Below are 11,618 nucleotides of genomic sequence, written 5' to 3'. Positions count from 1 at the left end.
TTTTTAGAGTTCAATTCTATATGGTTATGTTTTTTTTTATTTTTAGAGTTCAATTCTTACTCACTTATTAAATTTTATTAGTTATAATTATTTTAAATTTTATTAAATCATATATTTTAATTAAAATATATTTAATATTAATTATTTCAAATTATCTTTTATAGTATAATATATTATGATTTGAGTAAATTCATATAAGAATATTAATTATTAAGAATTTTATTAAATTATATATTTTAATTAAGATATATTTAATAATAATTATGTTAAATTATCTTTTATAGTATCATATATTATGATTTGAGTAAATTCATATAAGAATATTAATTATTAAGAATTTTATTAAATTATATATTTTAATTATAATATATTTAATAATAATTATGTTAATTTATATTTTATAGTATCATATATTATTATTTGAGTAAATTCATATCAGAATATTAATTATTAAGAATTTTATTAAATTATATATTTTAATTAAAATATATTTAATAATAATTATATTTAAATATGATTAAATTATTTATTATTGATAATAATAATCTTATTAAAATTTAAATAACAATAACAATAATCATTTACCAAAACAAATTTATGCTAAGGGTATTCTAGTCATTTTAGTTTTTTCCATTATGCTATTACACATCTATTCCATTCAACCAAACACAAGATTACTATTACGCCTCTATTCCATTACATTCAACCAAACAGTTGATTTGCTATTACACATCTATTCCATTACACCTCTATTCCATTACACCTCTAATCCAATACATCTCTAATCCAATACAGCGAACCAAACGTGATCTTAGGCTTTTTAACTTTTACTAAAAAAGTTACAATTAATTCTAAAAAGGGGAAAATAAAGAAATTAAAAAGATAAAGGTGAAATAAACAAAATTAAAAAGATAATATGGCTTTTCTTTATAAAAACCAAGTAATTCCTTGTAAAACCCAAGTTTTTTCCTTTACTAATAAAAACTAAAATTAATTTAAAAAATAAAATTAAAAAGATAAAATAAATGACCAAAATGAAAGTTTATTAAAGTCATGTGACTAAGGCTCCGTTTGTTTGCCAGTAAAATATTTTCCGGAAAATGATTTCGGAAAATGATTTACTTTTCTGGAAATGATTTACTTTTCTGGTGTTTAGATGAATCTGTGTAAAATATTTTCTGTTGTTTGGCAGATTTCCTGAAAATATTTTTCGGAAAAGCTGTTTTTACATATATTAATAAATTTATATGCCATATACATAAGTAGTCCAGATTACATGTGTTGGTTTTTTTAGCAGAAAACTAAAGGAGAAAAAGAAAAACGAACGCAAAGTAGTTTGAACAAGAAGAAAACTGAATTTGATCTCCAAAAATCAAATCTTTTTCATTGACTTAGAAGCATTTATGTTACAATGACATATGGCAGTTACCTAATGTATAACTGCTCCCACTAATATATGACTAAAGCTTAGCTAGAATTACACACAAAATGTAGCTAGCATACCAGCTATAACATTAAACATAAATCAACAACTACTCCTACTAACTTTAAGTATAAATTACAAAGGAACTAAATCAAGTTACAAATGAACAAAATAAACAAAATGCTGCTGCTTCTCTGGTTCAGCTTGGGTGCTGGTCTGCATGCTGGTTTGCTGCTAGTTTCCTATTGCATTTTAGGCCAAAGTTCAACAACATCCTGTACCTTGCTTACTAACAAAGTAGTGCATATTCCTTTCAGTGCATCACCATTTCCTATATCCTTGAATGACTTCAGTACTTTTTTTGGAACCAAGAATGTGCCAGTTTCTACAACTGGAAATGACAGATGCAATAACCCATAAGTCCTAATACTAGGTATCAATTATCAATTACTTTGTTTTGCCAATAGAAAAGGTAAAGTACTAAAGTCATTCTCTTAGAGATCTAAAGAATCTACCAGTGAAAGAAAAAAGACATTTCAAGAATCTGGTCTGCGTTAAACACAAATTTCAGATAAGAGTACTATGAATTGTGCTCAGTTGAATTGTTCATAGATAAAAATTCTATTTTCTTTTAGAATAGAAATTCAACATCAGTATTCTATCTTTTTCTCAATACCAATTCAAAAAGGAAATTGAATTTCCAATCCTTGATGAATGCAGACAACAGAATAAATAACAAACTTTGAATATTCGGAAATGACACAGATGATATTACTGCTTGTTTTCATTATCAAGGTAGGTAAGGGAAAAGAAAACGGTACCTGCAAAGCCAACACAGCCCACCAGCTTTAAATTGCCCATTGAAGTGATCAACTGAATTAACCCCAGTTCCTTTGCATTGAGAACATTGTTTTGCACCTTGTAGTTGGATATAGAAACTAGCTATTATTTGTCTGTTGGTCGTTTTAGAATAACGGAACTCAAACAATGAACTCTTGAGTTGAACATTGAAAAACTTTAAGAGCCTAAATGTTGACTTGAACATTTGTTAATAAAGGAAGTTGTCTGGAATAATTATCCAAAAAGTTAAAAGAAGTTAGAGAAGACAAAGTATTCACACCTGATAAAAATAGGCTCAAAATGTGGAAGAATATAAGTTAATCAATAGGAAGAAATTTTTTTTTAAGTTGGGTTAAGTGGAAGAGTGAATTGAGAGAGAAACGCTTCTTCCACACTTGAGAAGAAATGAAATTGTTGTTCATTTTGTCCCTTCCATCAAAAGGAAACCATACAGCTCTGCAGCCCCATGTAATGAATCATTATGAACTATGCAACACCTAAGTATATCTATGTTTAACCAATCTAAGATCCTTACACGGCATCGAATAAATACAAGCACCATAGGCTACATATAAAATGACATGCTGGATTAGAGGTGCTCATGGGCTGGGCAGGGTCGGGTTTGGGTCGGGCTCAACTAAAAATTTAGGCCCATTCATTGGGCTCAAGCTGGGCCAAGCCTAAAAAATGGGCCTAAAATTTTGCCCAAGCCCGACCCAAATAAAAATGCTAAAACCCGAGCCCGGCCCGACCCGCTCGTATTAATTTTTTTATATTATTTTATATAATTTTTAAATATATATAATACATCACAAATACTAAAAAATCAAAATAAATATTTTCCAACCAATTGAAAATAAATTTTAAAAAATATGTAGACTTAAATAGCACTAACATAGATGCAACTTAACAAGAAAATACCTCTAAAATAATAACAAAAATAACAAATGCCTTTAAGATAATAACAAAATTAATAATAAAATAAGTTTTATACAATATCCAAATAATAACAACAAAATAGTAGCAATATAATAGTAATATAATAGCAAAATAGGGAGAAAACAACAAGAAAATTGTTGAATATTGGCAATATCCCACATTAGGAAAAGATAGAAATGGAGGGGGTTTGGTTTGTTATATATAGAACCCCTCCCCCTTTGGTTGTATCATCCCAAAATCTTCTCCTTTGTAATATTTCTAGAAGAAATATTGATTTGGTAGTGTCCGAGGACGTAAGCTAAATTGGCCGAACCTCGTTAAATCTCTGGTATTTTATTTCTTATTTGTTTGCTTATATTTAATAGCTTTATGTTGGTTATATTTATTTAGTTATTATTGCTATAAATATCTAAGTGAGTTCTGTCTAGTTGTTGGGTTTTAAGCGGGACCATTTGTGACCCCTCCAATTTAACTGGGAATTTTCTTAGTATAATTGTTGGCATAATAATTATCTAAATATTTCTGATAATATTGTTATTAATATTATCGTCGCTTCCGCAACAATTGGTATCCGAGCCAAGGTTTTGTAGTATGCTCTGTGTTTGCAGCTTAGTCTGATCTTACACATCAGAAACATTTCCTAAAGCTTGTGGGTATTCCGCATTTGGTGGCTATTAAATAGAAGCTATGGCAAAAATGACAGAAGAAAAACCATCCATATCAACAACTTCCACTTCGTACATTTTGTCGAGGGTTGGAACTGCAAATACGAGATTTGCAGTGGAAATTTTTGATAGAACAGGTCATTTCGGCATGTGGCAAAGCGAGCTTTTAGATGCCCTCTTTCAACAAGGTCTAGATATTGCCATTGAGGAAGAAAAACCAGAAGGGGTTGATGATAAAGAATGGAAGACCATCAACCGATTGGCATGTGGTACAATTCGATCATGTCTTTCCAGAGAGCAAAAGTATACATTCAGTAAAGAGACTTCTGCAAGTAAATTGTGGAAAGCATTGGAGGAGAAATTCTTGAAGAAGAACAGTCAAAATAAGTTGCATATGAAGAAAAGACTGTTTCGTTTCAATTATGTTCCTGGTACCACGATGAACGAGCACATTACCAATTTTAATCAGCTGGTGGCTGATTTGTTGAATTTGGATGTGACTTTTGAAGACGAAGACTTGGCGTTAATGTTGTTGGGATCGCTTCCTGAGGAGTTTGAGTACCTTGAAACTACTCTACTTCATGGAAAATCGGAAGTAACTTTCAATGAAGTAACTGCTGCATTGTATAGCTATGAACTACGCCGAAATGATAAGTTGAAAGGTTCAGGTGAAGCAGCAGTGGAAGCATTGGTAACAAGAGGTCGTCAGCAAAGTCAGTCTAAGGGGAAGAGAAGAAAGTCCAAAGGTCGAGCTGTTGCCAAAGATGAATGTTCTTTTTGCAAAGAAAAAGGACATTGGAAGAAAGATTGTCCAAAATTGAAGAAAAAAGGGAAGACTCCGCAAGATGCAAATGTTGCAGAATGCAATAGTGAAGCAGAGTCAGACTTTTCTCTTAGTATGACATCTTCAACATTATATGCAGATGAGTGGATCATGGATTCTGGTTGTTCCTATCATATGTGTCCCATTCGGGAATGGTTCTTTGAATTTCAAAAACTAGATGAAGGGGTTGTTTACATGGGTAATGATAACACATGTAAAATAGCCGGGATAGGTTCAATTAAACTGAGGAGTCATGATGGATCTACTAGAATTTTGCGGGATGTACGATATGTCCCAAAGTTGAAGAAGAATCTCATCTCTTTGGGGTCGTTAGAATCTAAAGGCCTAGTTGTGACAATACGAGATGGAGTTCTTAAAGCAACTTCAGGAGCATTGGTGATGTTGAAAGGCATAAGAAAGAACAATCTGTATTACTACCAAGGTAGTACAGTGGTCGGGACAACAGCAGCAGCAATTACGAGTACCAAGAAGGACGCTGAGGCAACACAGCTGTGGCATATGCGTTTGGGCCATGCTGGTGAAAAATCCTTGCAAACTCTAGCCAAGCAAGGATTATTGAAAGGTACAAAGACTTGCAAACTTGAATTTTGCGAGCATTGTGTTCTGGGAAAACAACGAAGGGTGAAATTTGGCACTGGGATTCACAATACTAAAGGTATTCTGGATTATGTGCATTCTGATGTATGGGGACCGTTCAAGACTCCATCACTTGGAGGAAGACGTTATTTTGTCACCTTTATTGATGATTTTTCCAGACGAGTTTGGGTGTTTCCTATGAAGAACAAAGATGAGGTGCTTGAAGTTTTCCTTAAGTGGAAAACTGAAGTTGAAAATCAGACAGGAAGGAAGATTAAGGTTCTCCGATCAGACAACGGTAGAGAATATAAAAGCGATCCTTTCTTGAAGATATGCCAAGATTGTGGCATAGTAAGGCACTTCACCGTAGGTGGAACACCGCAACAGAATGGGGTGGCAGAGCGTATAAATCGAACGCTTGTGGAGAAAGTTCGATGTATGTTATCTAATGCTGGATTAGATAGAAAGTTTTGGACTGAGGCTGTGACGTACGCTCAACATCTCATCAATCATTTGCCATCATCTGCTATAAATGGCAAGACTCCTTTGGAGAAATGGTATGGAAAACCTGCTACTGATTATGACACCTTGCGCATTTTTGGTTCTATTGCATATTATCATGTGAAAGAATCAAAGTTAGATCCAAGAGCAAAGAAGGCTCTATTCATAGGCTTCAATGCTGGTGTTAAGGGATATCGTTTGTGGTGTCTAGAGGCAAAGAAGACGATAATCAGTAGGGATGTTACCTTTCATGAATCTGCCATGTTGAATAAGGTAAATCCAGAAGGAGTGAGTAGTACTTCGCAGCAGGTGGAGTGTACTCCGCAGCAGGTGGAGTTTGAGCAGAGTGTGGTAATTCCAGCAAAAGGTACCACTAGTGATTCTTCATTGGCAGATGCAGAGTCAGATGAGGAAGAGGTTTCTACCCAAGAACCTCAACAGCAATCAGAGCCAATTGCAGTCAGAAGGCAGAGACGAGAAATTCAGAAACCTGCTCGTTTCACTGACATGGTAGCTTATGCACTTCCAGTTGTTGATAATATTCCATCCACTTACACCGAAGCCATTCAGAGTTTAGAGAATAATAGATGGTTAGGTGCAATGGAAGAGGAAATGCAATCTCTAGAGAAAAACAAGACGTGGAAGCTGGCACAACTACCAAAAGGGAAGAAGGCGATTGGTTGCAAATTTGAAGACACTATTGAAGTTTGTGTTATGAGAAGATGTTCGAAGATGTGGAATATCGCCAAGGTGGAGATTTGTTGAATATTGGCAATATCCCACATTAGGAAAAGATATAAATGGAGGGGGTTTGGTTTGTTATATATAGAACCCCTCCCCCTTTGGTTGTATCATCCCAAAATCTTCTCCTTTGTAATATTTCTAGAAGAAATATTGATTTGGTAGTGTCCGAGGACGTAAGCTAAATTGGCCGAACCTCGTTAAATCTCTGGTATTTTATTTCTTATTTGTTTGCTTATATTTAATAGCTTTATGTTGGTTATATTTATTTAGTTATTATTGCTATAAATATCTAAGTGAGTTCTGTCTAGTTGTTGGGTTTTAAGCGGGACCATTTGTGACCCCTCCAATTTAACTGGGAATTTTCTTAGTATAATTGTTGGCATAATAATTATCTAAATATTTCTGATAATATTGTTATTAATATTATCGTCGCTTCCGCAACAAAAATAACATTAAAAACAAAAAAAATAGCAGCTTTTTTTGTCATTTAGTGAATTCGGGCCAGGCCGGGCCGAGCCAAGCTCGGGCCAAAAATACCTTACCCGAGGCCCGACCCTTTTTTTAAACGGGCCTTATTTTTTCCAAGCCTATTTTTCGGGCCTATATTTTTGCCTAAACCCTCTCACATTTCGGGCGAGCCTTCGGGTCGGGCTGGGTAGCCTGACCCATGAACATGTCTATACTGGATGCTTAGATTTGCTTACTCTTCATATATATATATATATTATATATAAAGAAATTAGAATCATTACTAAACACTCTTATAATTGGGAGTTCAAACCATCATTCTAGATTGATGTGTTTAAGATGCCATATTGCCATACACAATATTAACAGCACAACCTTAAATTCTAACAGTTTAGTCACAGCCTTAAATTCTAACAGTTTAGTCGGTATCAATAGATATCAAGAGAACAATGATAATCAACAAAATCTATAGTTTTATGAAACAAGAGATCTAATTTCAGGAAAAAAAAAAGACAAGACAAAAAAAGTAATTACCCAAAATTTTCATTACCATTTCCTTTGCAATCAGCACAAACGATGTTGGTTGGTTTAGTACTTTGATTCTTTTCAGCAGCCTGTTAAACAAAAAGCTATGTGAACTTAAAAAGCAGAAAATTACAGAAGGATAAAAAGAAATTAAGAACAGAGATCCTAAGTATACTGAATATCCAGTTTAATAGGTGAATCAATTCCATATTCATAATCCCATAGCTGAATAGGTGAACAATGATATGTATTCACAATCTAGACATGGTACCATAAAGTTGAATGTTGCATTGTTTTTCCTAGTTATCATTCTTCTTTATTATACCCAAAATCCTTAGCCATTTCCAGAACTCATTCTATCTTAGATAACAAAAACCAGAAATCATAACCAATGCTGCTTCACTTTAACCCAAAAGAAGTAACAATAAGCACTGTGATCGAATCTGTAATGAAGAAAAATGGGTTCATCAGAAAAGACAAACCAAAGTTAAACATCAGAAAAGACAAGACCCTTTCCCCATATTAATTTTTTTTGTTCTTACCTTCGAGAGAGGAAGATGAACGCCAGTGCAGATTTTGACAACGAAAGGCGAAGATGGGGAAAAGCTTTGATGAACGCCGGTGTCTAGTGTTGAGAATCGGTGTTGGCTGATGGCAAGCAGAAGATCAAGTGTCAAGGATGGGGGAAGGGGAAGGGGAAGGGGAAGGGGAAGCAGAAAATCGGTGTTGGCTTCTAATTTTCCTGAAAATGTCTTACCGAATTAGAAACGGTAAGACATTTTCCAAACTTAAGGGGTTCTTTTCCTGTGTTTTGTAATTGATTTTCCCTTGAGAAAATATTTTCAGCCAAACAAACAACGAAAAAGGCTGAAAAACTTTTCCAGAAAATATTTTACTTCCAAACAAACAGACCCTAAAATGAACATTGAGTTAACAACAGTAACTAAAATGTATATTAAATTAAGGACAAGTGATCAATAAAAACAACTATTAACGATGAAATTTAAAATACATTTCTTTTTCGGTCCTCAAATAAAAAATTAAAAATTGAAAAATTAATTATGTAGTTTAATTATTTAAAAAACTCACCCTACTTGTAGGGCTAAAATATCTTGATCCAATTAAAAAATATACGAAATCGTACCCATTCAAACTTGTCCACCTTTCAATATTTTATTTTCGTTTTCAAAATCATATCCAATTAATTCTATTAGTAGTTTTTTATATTCATATTATTTTTATAACATAATTTTTTATATTTTTTTTGGTGAATTACATGAAGAATGTAAAGTCCTAATAACAACATGACTAGTACGACTCAATTCAGACCACACCTGAGACGATAAACATCCTAATTATTAGGTCAACACACAGGTTAATAATTTTATAAATTTTGATACGTTAATAGTTAATAATTCGTAACATATAAATTTTTACATGATTATTAACATAATGTCCACATTATTAGCCTCATATAATGCTTATTTATTTAGTTAATTGCACTAAACATCCTTAAATTATTAATATTTATATTTTAAATTGATCTTTAAACTTTAAAACATTATAATTGACTCTTTAATCAATATTATATCCATCAAGCCTTTCTATTAGCCCAGATTGTTAATTTAGACATTAGATAGCAATTTTGAATCTAATGTAAAATATTTTTAAAGCATGTTAATCAAATTATAAATATGTGATAGGTTAAATTCATTAAAATATAGAAAGCTTACTCTTTTTAATATGTTAGATCTAGTGTTGTCAAAATCAAACCAATTGGTTGATTGAATCGAAAATCAATAATATGACTAATTCAACATACGAAATATAACTACGAATGGAGAGAATAATTGCGAATTGGTAAAAAAAGAAAAAAAAAGAAAAAGAAAGATAAATATCAAAATTATATACGAACTTTGATTTTGTACAATTTTATAAATAAAATTTTAATTTGATTCAATTTTCACAAATCACTAACAAAATTATCGAATTAGTATCAATTTATGTTGATATATTGTATGCACAAACAGTTATATTAATACGATATAAAAATAAATATATGTATTCAATTGTTTAAGTTTTTACAATTGAATCAAAATCAACGTTCCATGTATAGATATGAACCACAATTCAAGTTTTATGTATATAATTACACTAAATCAAAGTTCATGTATCAAATTGCATATTAGACCAAAGTTTATGTATAAATGTGATATTTATCTCGTAAAAGCAATTTTAAACTATATTTATGGTACTTTGACTCATATTTATTTCCCAATTCTAGAATTTATGTTAATTAAATTTTCTACTTTTTAAAATTTTTTATATATATTTTTTACTTAAATATTCTTGAACTATATAAATGAAGAATCAATTGTCATGTCGATTCGACTATTGATCAAATTTTTACAACATTAGTTAGATCCAAGCAATTCATATAACAAATATGCATATATTTACAATTTAACTCACATTTTTTAAATATGCTTAATGTCATATTTAAACTGATACTTTCCGAAGCTAACAGAAAAATGTTAACAATATTTTAAAAGTTTAATTAAAATGTTTTAAAATTTAAATCATAATTTAAAAATATCTATGCAATTAAGTATTCTTTTTATTTTTACGACAAATCCATATAAAATAAAATTCACTCCTCCAACCAAGGTATACTTGATGGATTCATTAATTTTAGCCAACATTGAATGATTAGAGTTATTTTTTTCTCCCTAATCAACCTCTGGTTTTAATCCTCGACATCGTATAAATAAAATGTAAAAAACCCAAATCAGCGTGTTCAATAATGTTTGCATTAATTAAACTCGATGCTAGCATGAAATGAAGAGCACAAAAAACAATTAAATGCTTTGTTCCTTCTGCGAAACAGCCTTCATAGCATGGGAGGAGAAAAACAAAACATAAAATAATAAACAATCCAATTAACCAAGTTTCCTCATTCTCATTACCCATTATTTATTTTGATTATTAGTTGAAAATTTTAGATTTAATATGTTAAACCCTCCCCACCATCCAAGGACTTAACAACACATCACCCAAATCTATATACCATGGGTTTTGGTAAATTAAAAATTAGTGATAAAGGGGACAATCTTCCATTTTTGGCTGGAGAATCAAATGTTATTTGGATTTCAGCCCTATGTTGATTAAACTAGGCTGATTTACTTAACATGTCTCAATGGATGAAAGAAAAAAAATAGGAAGGAGAATGGTTTTAAAATGGGTGCTATCGTTGAATGAGGGTCAATGTCCCTCTCTAACGATATATGATAACTAGGGCATGCATGTAACATGTTTTTTTTGTAGGCAGCCTATGGACGTATATTCATGACAAATAAATTAAAGATCGCCCACTTTGTTTTGAAAAAGAACCCACAGTGCAATGTCCGTAGATCCACCGCATAGATTTTATATTCATCGCCAAACTATAGATCTCCCTACCACGGACCCAATTTCAAAAAATTTATCAAAAATTTTCACGTGTACAGAGGAGTCTTATTTTTATTCATCTTATTAAAGACATATATTAGATTATGATGAATTTTTAATATGACAAAATAATAATATTTAGACAAAAACAAAAACAATCCAAAAGATTTATAATTCTCAATAAAATAATCAGATTTGATAAAAATTTGTAATTACCAACAAAAAAAGAACTTCATATTTAGGTATATTATATTCAGTAAAAAAAAGAGGGTTAAAGTAGAGGATCAATGAACAGGAATTTCCTATACATTGTCCACAACAAAACAAAACATGCTGTATTTTTTTTTAACATATAAACAGACTTGAGGAGTAAATTAAGACCGGGTTTTAAAAAAATATAAATATATATTTATAGTTACAACAAGACAATAGGAATTAAAGCGGTGTGTTAGAAGGTATATTTAGTCAATTAATCACGTTGTCGTGGCCTTTAATTAAGGAAAATCAGTTTTGTCCTTTTACAGTAATCGATATTGGGTCATCCTACAAGACAAATTTATAATAATAGATGTAATTTATATTAACAATACAAAAAAACATTGCATTATTGATAAGGTAAATGAAAACATATAGCTGGTTCCAAAAA

The 11,618-nt window shown here is 31.4% G+C and overlaps 1 protein-coding gene across 3 annotated transcripts; it reads right to left on the bottom strand.

Moving 5' to 3' along the window:
- Nucleotides 1–1,364: 1,364 nt before the first annotated feature.
- Nucleotides 1,365–8,448, bottom strand: LOC121208600 (protein BUNDLE SHEATH DEFECTIVE 2, chloroplastic). 3 transcript variants are annotated; one of them, XR_005903716.1, is made up of 5 exons: nt 8,068–8,448; nt 7,797–7,968; nt 7,551–7,614; nt 2,245–2,488; nt 1,365–1,814 (listed from the first exon to the last, which is right to left on the bottom strand). XR_005903716.1 is itself a non-coding variant. In XM_041079709.1 (5 exons), the coding sequence occupies exons 2-5, from the start codon at nt 7,814–7,816 to the stop codon at nt 1,745–1,747; spliced, it is 267 nt and encodes an 88-aa protein (XP_040935643.1). In that variant the 5' UTR covers nt 7,817–7,968; nt 8,068–8,446; the 3' UTR covers nt 1,365–1,744. The 3 variants fall into 3 exon arrangements, 2 of the variants coding, with proteins under 2 accessions (XP_040935643.1, XP_040935642.1); XM_041079709.1 differs by having other exon boundaries at nt 2,245–2,341; nt 7,535–7,614; nt 8,068–8,446; XM_041079708.1 differs by having other exon boundaries at nt 2,245–2,341; nt 8,068–8,437.
- Between the last annotated feature and the right edge of the window lie 3,170 nt (nt 8,449–11,618).

This window comes from Gossypium hirsutum, chromosome A10 (assembly GCF_007990345.1).
Source record: "Gossypium hirsutum isolate 1008001.06 chromosome A10, Gossypium_hirsutum_v2.1, whole genome shotgun sequence".
Lineage (NCBI taxonomy): Eukaryota > Viridiplantae > Streptophyta > Magnoliopsida > Malvales > Malvaceae > Gossypium > Gossypium hirsutum.
Note: the sequence above shows the minus strand (reverse complement) of the source record. Positions and strands in the feature narration are given on the sequence as shown.

Bases quoted from the DNA above. Each gene is read 5' to 3' on its own strand.
- LOC121208600 (XM_041079708.1), bottom strand. From the start codon at position 7,816: ATGCAACATTCAACTTTATG. The intron at 7,615-7,796 runs GTACCATGTCTA...TTTGTTTAACAG, and splicing joins ATGCAACATTCAACTTTATG to GCTGCTGAAAAGAATCAAAG. The intron at 2,342-7,550 runs GTAATGAAAATT...TCCAACTACAAG, and splicing joins TGCTGATTGCAAAGGAAATG to GTGCAAAACAATGTTCTCAA.